General features: G+C 44.8%; 1 protein-coding gene across 4 annotated transcripts in view; it reads left to right on the top strand.

Annotated features, from left to right (window-relative positions):
• The window catches only part of LOC147683199 (outer mitochondrial transmembrane helix translocase-like), a 230,258-nt gene that overhangs the window by 151,355 nt on the left and 58,712 nt on the right, over nucleotides 1-20,191 (top strand). For all 4 annotated transcript variants that reach the window (XM_086944802.1, XM_086944804.1, XM_086944805.1 and 1 more), the window contains exon 7: nucleotides 5,858-5,964. In XM_086944802.1, the coding sequence (XP_086800928.1) occupies nucleotides 5,858-5,964 (107 nt within the window). The remainder of the gene's footprint in view (nucleotides 1-5,857; nucleotides 5,965-20,191) is intronic.

The following is a 20,191-nucleotide window of genomic DNA, read 5'->3' as shown; positions in this document are numbered from 1 at the left end:
CCAGTTTTTCTCTAAGCGTTTTGTTGTCCACTTGTAATTTTCCCATAGCAATTTGTAACTCAGACACGTCCTCAACCAAGGATTTGGTCACCACTTCGACCTGTTTTACTCTTTCGTTCATTTTCTGCAGGTCTGCGCGTATTAGCGTAACTTCAGTCGCTGTCGCCCCCACTGTCTCTTGTACCTGAGCCAATGCTGCCAGAACATCCTCCAGTGTGGCCTTCTTTGTCCCTTCAGCGTCCGCCACTTTTCCCGTGGGCTTGCGTTTTTCCTGGGGGGGAGTCTGTTTATCGTAGGCAAACTTATCGAGTTTGGCCTGCGTAGAACTGTGCCTGGGGCCTCTGTTCGTCATTTTGTGTGACTTGTAACCACTTTCGTCGTGATGCCTGCGCTGGGGTGGAGCACCACCCGTGTCTCCTGCGAGGTGTCTGCGGTTGACTGCGTGCACCCCATCTTATTGAGTGAGACTTTCTTTTCCCCACATGGATGTGATCACTGGCTAGATCGCTGTGAGTTGCGCAAGCCCGGGCAGGGTCAATTGTCAAGCGACTGTCCTCGGGGGTGCCCCCCCGCACCCCATCCTCCAAGTGTCCAGCGTAATGCCCCTGTCCCAATGCCTCTCCGCAGTGTCTATGCCCACAGACCCGTGCTCTGCCGATACCTTTGTGCCTCCCAGTGTATGGATGGTTGGTGTGCCTGGAGCGCATCGATTCAGGACCACTTCTTACCCCTTCGTGCGGTCCCGCGCTGCCCCGATCTCTGTATTGTGGGGTGGGGAAGGGAGTCACACGCATCCAGTCAGCCCGGAGCCCTCCCTGCCTCGCTGATGGTGTGAGCCGGGGGTCCGTGGGGAGCGTGGGCCGCCCCACCCGCTACCCGGCACTGACCTTCCAGTTGCTTCCTCTCGGGCTTTCAGGCTCAGGGATGCAACGTGTGACCGCACGGGCAGCTCCACCCAGAACGATCCTTTCTTCCGAAATGGCGGTTCCGCCCTCGGTTTGCGGGGGTCACCACGGAGCCTCCTTTTCTTTGCTAGTATTTGCGCCCGGCAATCCAGCTACTCGCGAGGCAGTCCGACGGTCGTGGGGGCGTTCCGAGTCTTCCCGGTGTGCTTGCCGATGGTCCCTCACTTCCGGCGAGAGAAGTCCGCCGATGTCCCACTTCCGCCTGGATACCTTCTGCAGTCCACACCGCTGCGCAGAAGAGGATAGGAGGCCCCACCTCTCACCGTGCAGTTCCATCTTGTGCCGAGCCGCCGCTGCCCTCAAATGTTCCCTGTAGCCGCCGCTTGGTCGCCAGACCCAGTCCACCCCGTCTGGGTTATAAAATTATCGGATATTTCCTACGGATTTAGGCGGGATGCCGCCTTATAGTGGGAGCCTCTCTAAGGTGCCGCCGCCATCGCCGGCTGCTAGCCACGCCCCCCCCCACCCTGTGCTTCTTACCTTCAAGTGACAGCGCCTACGGTCTTCGTGAGTACCTCCTCACCCCATACCTCAACCCTGCCACACCACAGCAACGGCGTTACAATGCTGCACACATACGCACCAGAAATTGCATTGAGAGGACATTTGGCCTATTGAAGAGCCGTTTCCGCATACTGCACAAGACTGGTGGGGCCATCAAATACACACCTGAGGTCTGCTGCCGCATCGTGGCCGTGTGTGCAATACTCTACAACATTGCTACCAAGCGCAGGATACCAGTGGAGATATCTGGCAGTGAGTCGGAAGGGGACAACCGCCCGCCTCCACATGTGCGTCATGCACGCGGAGAAAATCCTGCTGAAGGACACAGGAGCCGCAACCACTTCACTATTAACTGTTTCTAGTGCACCCGTTCCCCTCACCAAACACTGCACTCATGCATGACAAATGTAATAATGACATGAGTGTGATTCAGCTCAGACCATAAATCTTTATTGTTAATGCACAATAAATTGGTCTTTAGTAATTTTGGTGTTACATGAAGAGAGTATTACTTCATACCTCCCCATGCTGGAGTAGTGGGCTTCCAGGGGTGTAGTGCATGGCCTCCCTGAGAGTGTCTGAGTTCTCACTGTCGGTTGCGACGAGACGCACCAAGTCGTCTATCTGTGTCCTGAGGGACGGTGTTGGCCCGAGTCGATGCTGTTGGCCTGCTGCTGCGGCAAGGATGCGCTGCTGTTTGTTGACGCTACCTCGCTCACGTCGTCAGGCCCCCCTGGTTCTCCATGGGCAGTGGACTGGCTGCCGAGCACTGCTGCTGTTAGCAGATCTAGTGACCTGGCCACATCCTGGCAACACTGTACCATCTTGCCCTGCATGGCAAGTGACCTGCGTGCCAGCTGTGATGTTGCATTACCAACAATGTGGTTCGACCTGAGGTAGGCCGACAGGCGGGCCAGTAGTTGGCGGTGGCGGCGGCGGGTCATGTCCTGCTGGGCTACCAGCAGCTGGCTGTTCTCTCTGACAGCAGCGGTCATCTGGGCGATATTTTGGCCATTCGCCTGCAGCTGTGTGTGAATTGCTGCCAGGTGACGCGCCTGGGTATGGTGCACCGCCAGCATGCAGCGTTCAATGGCAAGGCCAGGATCAGGAAGTAGGAGTGCCCTGCCCGTGCCTGCTGAGGCATGACGCTGCTGGCGCCTCAGTGCGCTGGTGTGTGATCTGGCTCCAGCTGTGCGCCTCGTCTGCCTCCTAGGCGCTGGTGGTGGGGCCTGTACCACTGCTGTGGGTGTTTATTGGGGTGTTTGGTGCACACCTCTGGCTGCAGGGGTGGGCCTGTCCGCACGGGGTGGTGGTGGAGCACTGCAGGTGGCTGTGATGGACTGGGTCGTTGGTTGGACTGGCCCTCACCTTCAGTGTCCTCCTGGGTGTCGGCGATGTGCAGGGTCTCGCTATCTATGCTGGGTTGTTCAACAGCACCTGTAATGTAAAAGGGTGCATGATTAATGTTATGTATCTTGCACAAGCAATGTTGATACATGCATGCAGGCTTGCTTTCCCTGACTGGCTTTTGGATTTACTTTGATTTGACAGGTCTGGCTGTGTTCAGCTAACTGGGGGTATATGATTTCACTACAACTACCACAATGCAATGGGGCATTTCAGGTGTGCATGGGCTGCATTGTTGAGGATGTCATATTGCTAGCTCAGTAGTCATGGGCATTGTTGGGGGACAGGGTCGCAGCCGCATGGTACTTACCTTCTGATTGTTGGCTGGGTCGGGACGATTCCAGCTGGATGACCCCCACGCAGGCTTCTGGTGCAATGGTGTCCTCTATCAGGTCCTCCAATGGAGTGTTTGGTGTGGCTACAGGTTCCCCTCCACCGGTGGCCAGTTGCTCCCCAAGCCGCTCGGCAATACGCTCCTTTGAACGACCTCTCAGGTCGTACCAGCGCTTTTTGAGGTCATCAATTGACCGCTGGGTCACCCCAACCGAATTTACTTTAACGCGGATGCGCTGCCAGATCCTGCGCTTGTCTGCCTCTGGCACCCTCCGGGAGTCTTTGCCGATGAGGCGTGCATGGTCCTTGGTGACCCCCTCAATCAAATGCTTGAGTTCAAGTTCTGAAAACTTGAGTTTTCGCTTCCTCTCCTGCCCACTGCTCCCTGCTGCATCCTGGGACATGTTTGTGATTTGTGTCCTGCTGGGGTGCTGCACAGTCAAATGTTTGGAAGACTTCAGAATCCTGCTTCCACTCTCTGGCTCTGTGTTCTGTTTGTGGGTGGGGAAAGCCTACTTCCTGGTTGTGATGTCATCAGTGGGCTCGAAATGCGACGTCCCGTTTTTGCGATCTCGCAGTTAGCGAGATCGCAAATTGCGATTTCGCTAATTGCGAGGTCGCAATTTCTAAATGGAAAATGCTGATTCTGCGAATATTAACACCTTGACTGCTACAGCATTTCCCGCTTGGTGCTGAACTTTTCAGATTTCCATGGTTCATGTCGAGCTCAGCTCGTCATAAGCACACGACCAGTGTACTACATGACGAGCTGAGCTCGTCATGAGCATGGAAGGGGTTAAGCGATTGTGGCTAGATCGCAATCGGCAATTGCGATCGATTGCGATTCGCTTTTTTACATCACATTTCTACATGAATGCCATTGCCATTCTGCGATTTTCAAATTGCGATTCGCTATTTCTCGCAATTTGCTAATCGCAGAATGGCACCTTCATGAATCTGGCTGTTAGTGCCTTATTTCAAGTTCTGGGTTTTCCTGGTAAAATGAAGACGCCGAAAAATATCAGGAGTGGTGCACTCTGGAACAACTTGTAATCCTGATTCGAATGATAAGGTCTGTTACTGGCTCAGTTCAGATTTCCACAATTCTTGTAATAAGGGCTCCTGCATTTTGCCAGTCCTAGGGGATATCTTTTTCCTTAGTACTGTCTGTGTCTGCAAATATTCCCTCACTTGAGAAGTATTGATGTTTTATGTCTAGTTTCTTACAGGTCCTTTTCTATAATTCATGCGACATTAAGATACATTTAGGCATATTCTAACCTTTATATCCTGACATGCTGGTTGGAATCCACCAAGCATGTTAGCTAAGTAGTGCTTACTTCTCTATGATAGTACATACACCCAGACAATCCACTTCATGACGTACAAGGAACACATGGTAGTAAAGTTTAAAATCTGATGCCTCTTACACCCAGCTATCATATGAAAACTTTAGTACCTCCAGTGCTCCTCTAGGTTGTTTGTGACCTCTACACCAGCGGACTGACTTAGCATTCAACTGGGAGGATCGCCTTGAATATTTTGTAATTACTAATCTGGGTATTATTTCACATGCTGTGGGTTGTTGTTAAACACATCTCCAGGGATTGATTCCCGAGTGGTGTGTCGTTGTTCAACCTGTTTTTGAGTAAATAATCCAACTCTGTGAGTGTGCTGTGAACCCATTTCTCAAGATATTAATTTCCATCCTGTGGCTTTGTTGCCACTATGTCTTTGAATATTAATTCATCTCTGAAGGTTTGTTGGACCAATGACTCAGGCACTAATTTACACTAGGTTTGTTGGTAAACCAGGAACTGTCCAAAGGGAATTCGAGTGTGCAATGCCTGTGCAAGGTTGTGTATCGAAAAATAAATGTCATTTTGAAATGCCTTTCAAAATTTTAGTTTGATATTGTAAGTCCTTGCGAGGCTCAAAGAGCAAGGTGTTGAAAGGATGCTTTCTCCCACCCTTGGGACTCGCAAATGAAACGTATTACTGCACAGTGACAGTTTCTGTGGTTCCAAACATATGATTGGTTACCAACTGATTAGCACAGACAGTAACCATTCACAAAGAGAAAGGTGCCATTTTGGATAAGGGACAATTGGAGAAGTGTGGCTCAATGGTTAGAGCGGCAGACCCTGATGCAGAGGTCTAGCCCGGGACCAGGGTTCAATTCCCTGCCTCTGCGGGTCTTGGGCTCAAAAATTCCACGGACCTGATAATTCTCGCCTCGGTGCCTATTCTAATCATGGAGTCCCACTCTGCAACTCTGGGCAATAGCTTGCTTAATCTCCACAACGGCCCCCACAACGCTAAGGATGCCTGGCCTTCACCCTGGGGGTGCCCAGGAGTGGACGCCTCACAGGGAAAGCCAGGACGGGTTCCACAGCGGTATTCGTACAAGCGCCTTGAGACCCTTGCGGGTGGGTAGTGCGCTATACAAGTATTCAATTTACAATTTTTATTGGTTACATTACTGGGAGAAGATATTGGTCCTTAGGAGCATGCTGCTCCCTGGATGCGTCAATGTGTTCAGTTTCTATGGCAATGGGTATTATTGCACACTTTGTGGGTGTGTTGGCAACCACACTAAGAATTTTCTCCTGCTAAAGCGTTGGTAATATTTCTGTTGATTTGTGCAGATTCCTTCCTGCGGAGTCGTTCCTCTCTGGACCACGAAGCAACTGCGATGATGAAAGCTCAATTCATGAGCCTGTGGGACGGGTTGGATACTTTACCAGATTGTCAGGTACCTGTGTGTGTGTGGGCTTTTTGTAAGACAGTCATACACCTCTGAGTATATTGTGTCGTGTGTCCGATCACTGCGTTAAACTGTAGGGTATTTCTTAGTAGGGTTTGTATGAATGCTGGCCTTTTTGTCTGGTGGTGCAGTAACTCAGCATCGTATATGGATGTGTGTGTTTTGTGTGTCCATATTTGTTTTGTGTGTGTGTGTGTGTGAGCATGAGCATGCAATGCTACCAACTGTGGAGTACATCTGAGAATAGAGCTTGGACTGGCTGAACTCTATTAGGTATCAGTAAGTATATAGTCGGTGAGGGCTTTATCACTGGGTACCATTTACGTGAGCGATCAACACTGTGACAGACTGCTACCTCTGCATATAGTGTGTGATGGGTGGTCTTTGACACGCAGGCAGTTTTCACACAGTGTGTGAGTGTGGAGTCTGCCCATCAATCAGGTGCCCTATAGCATACATTGGTTAAGGCTTAGACATTATCAGAATGGCAGGTATAAGTTGGCACACACTTTGCAAGGTTAAAATACTGTATCAGATTGTTAGGTATCCCTGAACATATAGTTTGTGAAAGCTGGTCTCTGTATAAGACTATCATTTAGCACAGCATGGTGAGAGTTGGACACTGTGGCAGGTGAATTATATGTCAGATTGTTAGGTACTTTCCACTGTCTGACTGTAGGGTACCCCTGAGCAGAAAGCATGGAATGGCTGGACACTTAGAACATCAGGTATCCCGGAATACATATGGCTCAGTTAGTGAAAATAAACAGAAAAGGCTGGATGGAGATTTATGTCTCCAACTGAATGTACTTTTCTGATTATTTTCAATTCACTAACTTCCACAGTAATATGCCTGGAAACATCCAGCTTGTGCCCCAGGAGCGAGCAGCTCAGCCCATAGCAGCCCACGGGGGCCATGGTCCCTTCCTGTGCCACTCATTGGGAAGGGGTAAGGTTTGGAGGAGTATAAAGGCAGAACCCAGCAACCATGACACAGCAAGAACTCTGGCTCAGGCTTCGCTTCTTGCCTGCAATGGAAGTGACTAACACAGGTTTAGCCTCTGCTGTGGGTCACTTCCCAGGTAAACATATGCCATCTGCTTGTGTTTGTTTTCTAAAGACCCACACATTTCTGTCTACCATGAAAAAGGTGTTGTACTGCTCAAGCTCTTATCACATGTTCACAATGTTGTTATGTCTTCCGTGCGTCATTAGCAGAAAAGAGTTGAGCAAGAGGGTAAATGATACATAAAACCCAACTCTTGTTGCATATAGGATGGGGCTTTACAACACTGGGCGAATTTGCCAGCAGTAATATAAATTATTGCAAAAGACATTTTTAACTATTGTTCATGTTTATGCACCGGTTTTGTAAATTTACAACTTATTAGCTCCAACGTGGGTGTCAGAGATGGATTAGACTGTAGAGCGCGTTATACCGCTCCAATGCTGTAAGGAACAAGAAATCTGAAACGTTGGACCACGTCCTCACTTTCAAGTATTGGCTCGTCCATGTTAAGCGTAGGCTGACCCCTTTCTGTCTTATTGAAAAAAAAGGGTTGGGTCTTACCTTGAACTGTGTCCAACATGACAAAGAGTGCGTACGCAGCCTGGCTTAGTTTGGTTCTTAAGGATGTTATCTTGGGCGTTGCGCTGTTGCTACAAGACTCTTTTTTTATATAGCGTAAACTTGACCGGAAGGTATTTTACAAGAGCACAAGTTATGTTATACAAGGACACGTTCATTTTTTAGGTCGAGCCTAGCGTTGTAGCGCGCATGCACTGCTCGCTCTGCTAGGCATGATGTAAAAGGGTATGTTGTGGAAGTGCTTTGGAAGCCTTGCCCACACTCCGCCTATTTTTTTGTAATTGGCTGGTGTCAATTTCCTTGGTAAACGCTGGCTTCCGATTCATTATGAGGCTTGTTAGTCCTGCCTCAGTAACGCCCTGTCTCCATTGGCTCCCGCCCATAAGGACTGGACCTTTAACTACGCTCCTTACACGGCATGCTTTATCTAGTGGGTGACCACTATTTACTTTATTGACAATGGCGGCTGTCCTACTGCAAACACAACATGCTTTGGTGCCTTCTTGACTCCCCCCGACCTCCCGTTGTTCATGCCTTCTTCCCCCCTCCCATTGTCCGTGCCTTCAAATAACCCCACCCCGCAGTCCCTCCGTTGTCGTCATGCCTACCGTGCCTTCACACTCACATTGTCCATGCTGCCCCGCTTTGTCTGTGATCACTACCATTTGCAAAGCAATAGGTCTTGCATAAATGCGAGTCCTATTGCATTGCAAATGCTTGTTTTCTGGTAGCTGCAGGGAGATTAAATGATTTGCCCAGAACCACAGGATGTGAGTTGACCCGAGGATCAAACCTTGGTTTCCCAGCTCCGAAGACAGCAGTCTAGCCGTGAAACCACATCCGGGCATGTTCAGCATAGAAAATAGGGAAGGACACCTGTGTGGCGGTGCACTTCTTTATCGCTACTGAGCCTCAAGAATGCCTTAGCATTAATAACCCCTTCGAGGCTGATGACGAGCTGGGCTCGTCATGGCGTAGCCCGCTCGCACGCTGATGACGAGCCCAGCTCATCACACAAAGTGCGATTTGAAAAATCTCAGCGCAGGAGCGGTATTCTGCTAGCGCGCATGAGGTTAGTCTGAGTAGAAAGTTTTTTTAATTTGCAAAATAGTGATGCTTGTATTCCGAGTAGGCAGTCTATAATTTGCCATACACCTCTTTCACCTTAATTGTGGGTAGGGTAACAAACAGCTGTGCATTTTGAGGCTCCGTGTCGAGAGACGAGATACAGGGTGAAGGAAGCAATTGAAAGGGCACGGTGCACGTCCGAGCCGTATTTTAATTTAAAGAGCAACTTATATTTGTTGTCAGGGATGTAGTTTCAGGAGTGTATTGTAAATGTAAATGGTTTAGCAATTGCATTTATACAGCGCCTACCACCTGTAACAACCGGATTTTCGGACCAGATAGAATCAGCTCATCAGAGCACCACCAACCCAGCCGAAACGCAACCACCTCCCTTCTCAGGACCCATCTATCCAGGCACCTGGGTACCTACCTGAGGAGGGGGAATTGGCAATATACAAGCTCATATCATCAGAAACACCACTAAATCTATAGGGATTACTAGGAATACTCACTGATTACTAAGGACGTCCATGCCCTACACCACACTCATACAATATAGTCTCGCGACCACATGGGCCCAGACTAATCTACCCTGGGGCAGTTCTGATTACTTACCATTACACACTGACCACAACCAGTGCTCTCATTAAACAAGCCACAATCTTGTGAGTATAAATACCAGTATCCCCCCTGGTACTCTCTCTATTTCATACATACACAAGCCACAATCCTGTGGGTATACACACTGACCACAATCACTGCTCTCACTAACGCCACTTTCCCTAGAGGCGATCTCATTACACACCAGTTTCCCCCCTGGTGCTCTCTCAAGCCACAATCTTGTGGGTATACACACTGACCATAATCAGTGCTCTCACTAATGCCGCTACACAACGACGATCACTTTCCTATGAATACCTTCTGCTCTCTCTCTCTATGTTGGGAAGTTTCTCTCACTATTCACTAGAGGTACAATACTACGATATTATGAATCACACAATGATAGCCAAATTAGATGATGTACAACTTATCCTCCACGTCAAGAGCTCCTCTCTCCCTCATTGTTCAACCACTGCTTACCTGATCGGGAATTGCGTCCGTTCACGAAACAGTACCTGACTAGAAGAACAGGTTACCTTTATGGTATAAGAATAAGAGGCACATGCCGGTTCACTAAGAACTGGGGTACTTTATTTATCAGAACAACAATAGCAATATAACACTATACTATAACATATAGCCTGCAAAGGAAAATGGGAATAGACACATACACAGATCTGCGGGGTCTCTGTAAAGCTTTATTACTATACCACATCCACATGTAACTAACAGGGACTGTAAATAGACTGCACACCGCTGAAAGAAAAAGGATTAGCAACACAATAGGGACAAGGTTAATGTTTAAATGTAAAGCAAACTATGTAACAGGAAGGGTATCACCTGGTTAGTATGAAGTCTTGCTCTAGCTGTCATCTGGGTTCCTCTCTCGTCTGTGCCTTAGCTCGTCTCAGATACACGCATCTGCACTGATCACTCTGCACTGGATTCCTCTCCCCCACAAACTCTCTCCACCTTCCAGCTTCAGCCTAATAGTTTCTGCCGCTCTGATAACCGTTCGCTCCACTAGCTTCTTCACTCTGTCTGATTATTTCAGCTCCAATGTCCAATTCACTCCAGCTGCTCCCACAGACTAATCCACGATATAACTTCAGTCTCTTCCAAAAGGCATCACTTCAGACTCCAGCTGATCACAACTCCTTCTGACAAGTAACTGCTTCTGACTGCTTCCTTCAGTTCCAAACATCATCTCACTTCTCTCTGTTCAAAACACCATCTGCTCACAACTGCATCTGACTTCTCTCTCTGGTTCCTGCTCACTGACTGTCTGTCTGTCTTCTCTCTGTTCCAAGCATCTTCTTCTTTCTCTGGCTCCAACTGTCTCACTGACAAACTGACTAACTGACTTTTCTCTGTTCCAAGCATCGACTGTCTTCTTCTCTCCTCTGCTCCAACTCAACTCTTTCTCAAAACTGACTGACTCCGCCTCTGCACTTCACTAATATGGAATGCTCTCTCCTCATGGAATGTTCCAGCCAGCAGCCTCCTCCCACCGATTCCATGTACCAGGCTCCTTGCTCTAGACGCTCCCACAGTGACCAGCTGCTTGTTTCGTCTAGAAACCTGAGCCCAGAGACACTTCCTGATTAGATTCAGCTCTGGCCGGTTCCCTCCAGTTCGCAAAGGGCGAACAACACCTCATAACTAAAACATCACCTTTACCCTGCAAGCATCTCAGTCTGCAGGGACAGAAAGCAAAATGGAGTCTCTCTAGTTCTGGGCCTTGTAGGCCTGAGAAGGATGAAATAACACTTAGCTCTGTCAGAGTACATACACAAACCATACCAATATGTAATATAAAGTCAGGACTACAGGATCCACCCTCTACTATAGGTAGGATGATGAAAGGACACATAATTATGTCAAAGCCAATAGGCAATAGATGGATTAGAGTCAAGAATAAGGGATCTATCATCATATAAAGCAGCCATCCTCTAGTTTATGCTTCTAGGTTCTGAAAAAGGCCTGAAAAGGACCAACACAGGGCAAGAACAGAGATTCAGGATGGTAGCAAGCTTAAAGTCACCATCACTCAGAAATAGAGCCAAAAATACGGTCACAACACTCCACCCTTGAATTTAACTTGCTAACATCCGTAAACAACAACAAACAAATAAACAAACATCAACATAATCTATCAACAAAACCAAAAGACTCCCTAAAAAAAATGACAACTTAAGGAAATACCACCTAAAACTTGATGTAGGGAATGTAAATCTGACAACCAATTGAAAACAAATCAAAGCACCCTTGACCTGAATGTTGAAATGTAACTAAGATTGATCTGATAACAACAGAAACTAACCAAAGCACCCTTGAACTAACTGTGCCTCAACTTCTAGTGATAACTCATGAAATCTATTGATGTAGGGACATGTTTGTGGAATGAAAATAACAAAGGCCTAAATGAGGCCTACTTACTTCGGTCAACTTAAGAACTAAATGTGCCTCAACTTCTAGTGATAAGTCATGAAATCTATTGATGTAGGGACATGTTTGTAAAATGAAAATAACAAAGGGCCTAAATAAGGCCTACCTACTTCGGTCAACTTAAGAAAGGATTTGGTAAAATCTGACAAATAAACATGAGAAAGGGTCCTCAAGGCCTGTGCAACTATTACTAATAGATGTAGGACATAACCTGACTAAAAGACACACCTCCCAGGACAACTTAAAGTCTAGGGTGACCACCCTTGGAACTAATCCCACAGTTCTAAATAAGAGTTGATGGATCAAAGTGAAAGTGTAATAACAGGAAAACAAGGACAACCCCATTCCTGCAAAATAGCTGGTGAAGCACTATGCATATCAAGCAATAAATCAAAGAAAGTTATCTAAGTGTGGTGTATATATTCTTCTAAAAGGTCATAGACTTAAACTTGGGAAATTGAATAATAGTAGACCATGCCAAAGGCAATAGGTAAAGGTCATAAGTCATCTAACTCAGGAAACAGTTTGCACCTAATCCCTCTGTATCAATCTGTGCAACACATGTGTGCACCATCATTTAAAACATTGCATTCTTACATTTGGAGAAACTGTTTTAGAAAAAACAGGAAAACTATGAAATAGGTGAAAGATAAACAAGTGTAAAATCAATCTGTATCAATAATGAAATAGCGTAGCATACTAAAATCAACATTTCATGTATCACAGGGCATCAGATTATTAAAGCAGCTCATTAATCACCCTATGACATTCAAATAATATCATTTGCATCATTGCATTAATGTGACACTGCATCTTTTAAACTGGAAAATCAAAACCATGAACAGGACTGAGAATTTTTTTCAAGTGGGGCCTGTGTATGGTAACTGCAAAAGTGGCATTATGTCCATCTGAAATAGAAACATGGGAAAAAATGCAAGACTCAAGAATGCAGGCCAAGGAATTACATTTCAGGTCAATTAAAAAAAATTCAAAAATAGAACTATTGGCTTTGTCAAGAATTTTTTTTTTTTTTAAATTCAGAATTTTAACCTGACTGCTGAGGCAGCCAACTGCATATTGTAATGTAAATTGAAAAGTTCAGTCACTATAAAAAGTTCTCTTCTGTAGTTGGTTTCTTCTTAGGAAAACAGTTCATTCGTATAGGCCATGATCCTCCATCTTCATCTGTATCCTGTGCCAAGGAAGCACACCCTCCAGTCTGGTCCTCCTGGTACGTCCGCTTCTGGTCTGGGTCCAGGCTCGGGGGTTTTTGGGGGTAGGGGCACTCACTCCGAAAATAACAAAAACACATCACTCCAAAATAAGAAAGTCACACTCATACAGGGCCCCCACACGTCAGTCAGCCATCTGAAACAAGAAACACGCATCATCAATCTTGCAAAAACACATTTTCCATTCATAAAGCACCCCAAGTGCTTTTTATTTTCGTAAGAAACCTCCTAATTCCTGAAAAGAACTCTTCTAAATCCAAGGAATGATTTAAACATTCTACCTATACCATATTCCTTAAATTTGTTTGGGCAAAATCTAATTTTGTCATACACAGCCAGAAGGGCTGGGGCCTAGCTACTCCTCACTCCTCTGAGAAACAGCCCCTCCCTCCAGAAAGATGTCCGCGCTCAGAGTTTTGAATCAGCTCCAACCATAATAAGCAGGAGCCGGGCTAAACTGCGATGTAATATTGAATCACTGCCAAATGCTGATCTCATTGCAGGAGCAAAGCTCCTGCCAAATATTCTGTTCAAGCATCTCATATCCCTAGTCAGAGAAGCTTTCTGTGCCTACTGTATTTATCTAACTCCAAGCGCCAAGCGTCTGCCAATTATTCTGCATTTGCAAACATCCTTTATCTGAAGTCAATGAAGCTTTCTGGGCCGACTGTAAGGAAGAGCAACTTGACCCCCCTTATATAACATTTCTCTGCAGAAAGAACTGAATCATAGCCAAGAATAACAAACTGGGTGTCTCTGCTCTCATAAGTCACCCACGGGGCTCCACCCTTTCAAAACTCTGAGCCGCTGAGAACTGCTGAATATTTGCCAAAAATAAAAAAACAAGGACAGGCAAGTCTGCCTCAGAGGGACGCTCCAAAAAAAAGCCTCTCCTTTCAAAACACTTATGGGAGCCTGGCTCATATCAGCCAAGGTCAAAGCAAATTCTTTCTAACTTAAAACATACTCTGTTCCCAGGCTTCAAACACTCTTCAATTCGAAACACTGCACCATTATTTCTAACTAATTTAAGCAGTTTTAGACATGGTAAAAAGCATCCTAAAAACAGGAATTAATAAAGACATATTTTTTGTAACCTAGACACATGCTACCATTCTAAAATAAGAAGCAAAATAATTATGTCATAATGTACTGCTACGAGCTGAAAAGGAAAATATTAAAACAACATTTCATGCAGCAACATAGGAAATCACGACATATTTCTTAAAATAACATGTGAAACACCATCAATTTAAACAAGGAGCATAACCAAGAATTCATAATTTGGTGCGCAAGCCTTTCTGTTCTACTTAGTAAAAGGGCCAGATTTATTTTTGCAGATAGTCATTTTTTCTAACTGAGTGGGTTTACTCACATGCTGGTCTGCTGCATATCAGCGCAAAATACAGAAACATGTGCATTTGAACTTTAAACAAAAGGGGCAGCTTGCTGTAGGTAAATCATTTATATTTTCTAGATGTGCAAAATACACTACAGAACATTTTTTTTAAAAAGCACATGGTTGCATTTCACTAATTAAAGCACATTCTATGATGGGTCTGTTTTATTTTCCCCGATAAACACTAATTCTAAAATGCTGGTTCGTTTATCTGTCTGTACCATCCACAGCTGAAAACCCTTATCTCAATCCGACTGGTTGATTTACAACTTTCCGACCTCCGAGTCAGACACATTAAATCATGTGTTCAAAGGCAAACCCACACAAAGTTGTGGACGCATTTCAAACAGAATGTTAAATGAACACTGCTTTTTTTTTCTCCGTGCAAGATGTTACCCATCCGTCAGCTAGCTGACAAAGCACATTAGGCGAACCCTGCAACTAATTAAAAAGTCAAATCAAACCATCATTAATCTAAACAGTCACTGACTTTCAGCGTCAGCTCACGTAACAATGCATGTTAAAAAGCATGTTGAAATAAATACTGCCGTCTCAATCTAAGATATTAACCCTTTGGCAGCTCAAACACAATCATTCCCCAATGTCTGCAGATACATGGGAAAGTCATGAACTCATCTCTCCACGTTTTCATATAACACGTGCGCACATCTTCAAAACATTTTCTCCAAGCACTTGAAAGAGATCCAGCTCTTTCCTGCCTAACGTAATGATAACATGCTCTGTACAAGCCATATTCACATGGCGCTATTCACAAGCCATATTTACAAGAAACTCAACAAGTCAAAATAATGACATGCTCTTCAAAAGGCATATTTACAAGGCGCAATTCACAAGGAACTCAGCAAGTCAAAATGAGAACATGCTCCTCACAAGCCATATTTACAAGGAGCTATTTACAAGGAACTCCACAAGTCATATTACACTGAATACATTTCACATTTCACAGCATAAGCAAATGCAGCAAGCCATTTAATGGGCAATTTACAAGCATTTTTCACACACATATGTACAACTGCATCAACACCAAGATGTAATTGGCTCCCTCACATACAGTTACCCTTCAAGCCTGACAGTTCAAACACCAAGATGAAAAGCATTTCTTCCACCCTGCATAAGTCAAATGCCACGATGTACTGCAATCTCCTTACACTCCAACTGTTCAAGCCCATAGGTCAATTTCGTGCCGAGTGCAAACCAACAAGATAAAAACAATACAGCGCACACAGGCTAAGTAAATGATTCGTGACGCCAGATGTAATGACCGGATTTTCGGACCAGATAGAATCAGCTCATCAGAGCACAACCAACCCAGCCGAAACGCAACCACCTCCCTCCTCAGGACCCGTCTATGCAGGCACCTGGGTACCACCCGAGGATGGGGAATTAGCAATATACAAGCTCATATCATTAGAAACACCACTAAATCTATAGGGATTACTAGGAATACTCACTGATTACTAAGGACGTCCATGCCCTACACCACACTCATACAATATAGTCTCGCGACCACATGGGCCCAGACTAATCTACCCTGGGGCAGTTCTGATTACTTACCATTACACACTGACCACAACCAGTGCTCTCATTAAACAAGCCACAATCTTGTGGGTATAAATACCAGTATCCCCCCTGCTACTCTCTCTATTTCATACATACACAAGCCACAATCCTGTGGGTATACACACTGACCACAATCAGTGCTCTCACTAACGCCACTTTCCCTAGAGGCGATCTCATTACACACCAGTTTCCCCCCTGGTGCTCTCTCAAGCCACAATCTTGTGGGTATACACACTGACCATAATCAGTGCTCTCACTAACACCGCTACACAACGACGATCACTTTCCTATGAATACCTTCAGCTCTCTTGCTCTATGTTGGGAAGTTTCTCTCACTATTCACTAGAGGTACAATACTACGATATTATGAATCACACAATGATAGCCAAATTAGATGATGTACAACTTATCCTCCACGTCAAGGGCTCCTCTCTCCCTCATTGTTCAACCACTGCTTACCTGATCGGGAATTGCGTCCGTTCACGAAACAGTACCTGACTAGAAGAACAGGTTACCTTTATGGTATAAGAATAAGAGGCACATGCCGGTTCACTAAGAACTGGGGTACTTTATTTATCAGAACAACAATAGCAATATAACACTATACTATAACATATAGCCTGCAAAGGAAAATGGGAATAGACACATACACAGATCTGCGGGGTCTCTGTAAAGCTTTATTACTATACCACATCCACATGTAACTAACAGGGACTGTAAATAGACTGCACACCGCTGAAAGAAAAAGGATTAGCAACACAATAGGGACAAGGTTAATGTTTAAATGTAAAGCAAACTATGTAACAGGAAGGGTATCACCTGGTTAGTATGAAGTCTTGCTCTAGCTGTCATCTGGGTTCCTCTCTCGTCTGTGCCTTAGCTCGTCTCAGATACACGCATCTGCGCTGATCACTCTGCACTGGATTCCTCTCCCCCACGAACTCTCTCCACCTTCCAGCTTCAGCCTAATAGTTTCTGCCTCTCTGATAACCGTTCGCTCCACTAGCTTCTTCACTCTGTCTGATTATCTCAGCTCCAATGTCCAATTCACTCCAGCTGCTCCCACAGACTAATCCATGATATAACTTCAGTCTCTTCCAAAAGGCATCACTTCAGACTCCAGCTGATCACAATTCCTTCTGACAAGTAACTGCTTCTGACTGCTTCCTTCAGTTCCAAACATCATCTCACTTCTCTCTGTTCAGAACACCATCTGCTCGCAACTGCTTCTGACTTCTCTCTCTGGTTCCAGCTCACTGACTGTCTGTCTGTCTTCTCTCTGTTCCACGTATCTTCTTCTTTCTCTGGCTCCACTGTCTCACTGACAAACTGACTAACTGACTTTTCTCTGTTCCAAGCATCGACTGTCTTCTTCTCTCCTCTGCTCCAACTCAACTCTTTCTCAAAACTGACTGACTCCGCCTCTGCACTTCACTAATATTAAAAGCTTTCTCCTCATGGAAAGTTCCAGCCAGCAGCCTCCTCCCACCGATTCCATGTACCAGGCTCCTTGCTCTAGACGCTCCCACAGTGACCAGCTGCTTGTTTCGTCTAGAGACCTGAGCCCAGAGACACTTCCTGATTAGATTCAGCTCTGGCCGGTTCTCTCCAGTTCGCAAAGGGCGAACAACACCTCATAACTAAAACATCACCTTTACCCTGCAAGCATCTCAGTTTGCAGGGACAGAAAGCAAAATGGAGTCTCTCTAGTTCTGTGCCTTGTAGGCCTGAGAAGGATGAAATAACACTTGCTCTGTCAGAGTACATACACTAACCATACCAATATGTAATATAAAGTCAGGACTACAGAATCCACCCTCTACTATAGGTAGGATGATGAAAGGACACATAATTATGTCAAAGCCAATAGGCAATAGATGAATTAGAGTCAAGAATAAGGGATCCATCATCATATAAAGCAGCTATCCTCTAGTTTATGCTTCTAGGTTCTGAAAAAGGCCTGAAAGGGACCAACACAGGGCAAGAATAGAGATTCAGGATGGTAGCAAGCTTAAAGTTACCATCACTCAGAAATAGAGCCAAAAATACGGTCACAACACCACCCTAACGAGGCATTTTAGCGCCTCTCTGCGAGCAGCATGCTTCTCCGGAACACAGAAAAGAACAGTAGTGAATTAATATAGGGAAATATGAATTAATTTGAACGGTGGACATGTGAGGCTGTTAGTTGGATTAAAAAGGGTAATGGAGGGATAGAAAAGGGAAGGGTCATCTAGAAAGTGTTTATTTGGAGATCAAAGTTGTAGAAGGAGGTTTGGGCTAGAGGGGGGAGAGTCTGTAGAAATGGATTAAGGAGAAAAATTAGGTCTAAGGAGGGATACATGAGGGAAGAGTTTAGAAAGGCATGTTTGGGAGATCTCAATAGTAAAATGAGGTTTGAGATGATGCAAGAAGGCATCAAGGAGGGAACAGTCTAAGACAGGGTCATTTGTGAGATCTTAGTAGTAGAATGAGGTTTGGGATGGTGCCAGAGAGTGGAGGTAGAGGATATATTGAGAGAGGTATAAGGTAAAATATAGGTTAGTGCATTGGAGAGGTTCAATTTTTGTTGTTGTTACAGTAAGAGTAAGCTAACAAAAATATAGATTCATAAGCACATGGAAGGTATATATGTATGAGGAAGGTAATATATCTAAATATTTAAGTTGTATTTAATAAACTCAAACTTGGAAGTTTTGCTGTACTTTAAGGTAATTTATTTGTGGGTTTAGTTAATTTTTTTCTTTCAATACTTTTCTTTAAATAAATCAGTGGTGAAGCAATTGTATATAAATAGTAATTATAAAAATTTACATATTGTGATAGATATAAGGAGATCTGTCAGTAAGCACAAAATATGTTTAACCTTAAGTAATATGTACATTTGTTAAGCAGACATAAATAATATCTCATATATTTATAAACATAATTATTATACACATCTATACAAAAGAATACACATATCTAGATACATACATATTATTAAATGCTTATATACTACGAGATATGGTGTACATATACGTTTGAGTATGGTGGTTATGTAAGGAAGAGCCAACTCTTGAGTAGTCTTCTGAAGATAAAATAGTTATCTGTGGGTCTTATGTTTGGGGGTAATGAGTTCCATAGTTTGTATGCTTGAAAAGAGAAGGATGTGCCACTTATGTTTTTCTTCCTTGTATGATGGGATTTTGAGACCAGGTGCCAATCTGGAGCATAGGTTCCTTTGTTGAATGTATTTGGTGATTTTACTCCTGATGAAGAGTAACTGGTAACAAATATAGGGCCCTCAAGGCAGGGGAGATGTGTGCTTGTGGCTTTACATATAGGAGTAACCTACAGCAGAGTTCTGAATCCATTATAGTCTTTTCATAGTTGATTAAGATGATCTGTGATAGTGGCCATTGGCGTATTCAAGTTTAGACAGTACAAGAGAGACAGTAGCCTGGACCTTGTGTGGAAATCCCAGGTGGGGGAAGATGTGTTGCAGAGTTTTCATAGTAATGCATTTTAATCTTGCTAATTTGTCCACTTGGGCATTCATTGATAGCTTGGAGTCCATGGTAATTCCAAGGTTTCTTACTTTCTCAGATGCTTTAAGCAATGTTCCCAGACCGTCAGGCCAGGCGGCAAGTGGGTCATAATTAAAGCTTCCAGTGTTCAGTTTTTACAGTTAAATACATACAGAAAGCAGTCTATTTCATGTCTGTATTTATTTTTAAAAGCAGAAAAATACATAAAATTATACTTCTTGTAAGTCACTCTCCTTGTTGTCTTTCATGAAATCCAAATTAACTGCTAAGCAGATAGACACCATGTGGATTTAAAAACAGGATCATATTCCCTTAAATGCAGACATATGTTAGCATATATTTGTATATAATATTAATATTACATGTTGGTGTAGTGTTTTGTTATAGTTAGCTACTTAATTTGCTAAAACACGAAATGCATCAAAGTATAAGTGCATCTTTATCAGTTAAATAAATGTGGACATATACTATATCTGAAAGACACGTTAGTGATAGATTCCTTACCTTAGAATATGAGGGATGAGGAGGATTGGGAGGGGTCTGAGGACCCTCTGGCCAGAGAGTGCCAGTCTAACATGGACTGGACAGGAGACCTTGGGGAGGCCAGTGGTCTGGACACCTCTCCAGACACTGGATTTGTCTCTCCTCTTACCGTGGCTTCGGAGGAGGGTGCTACTTATGGTGTGGTGTTGATGAGGGCTGCCAAGGCCTTGGGCCTTGAGCTCCCCGTCGCGGCCGTGAGGACTAACCTCCTCACTGAGGTCCTTAA

The sequence above is a fragment of the Lissotriton vulgaris genome, chromosome 11, assembly GCF_964263255.1.
Source record: "Lissotriton vulgaris chromosome 11, aLisVul1.2, whole genome shotgun sequence".
In the NCBI taxonomy this organism is placed as follows: domain Eukaryota; kingdom Metazoa; phylum Chordata; class Amphibia; order Caudata; family Salamandridae; genus Lissotriton; species Lissotriton vulgaris.
The sequence above is the reverse complement of the archived record's forward strand: the minus strand, read 5'-3'. Positions and strand labels throughout refer to the sequence as shown.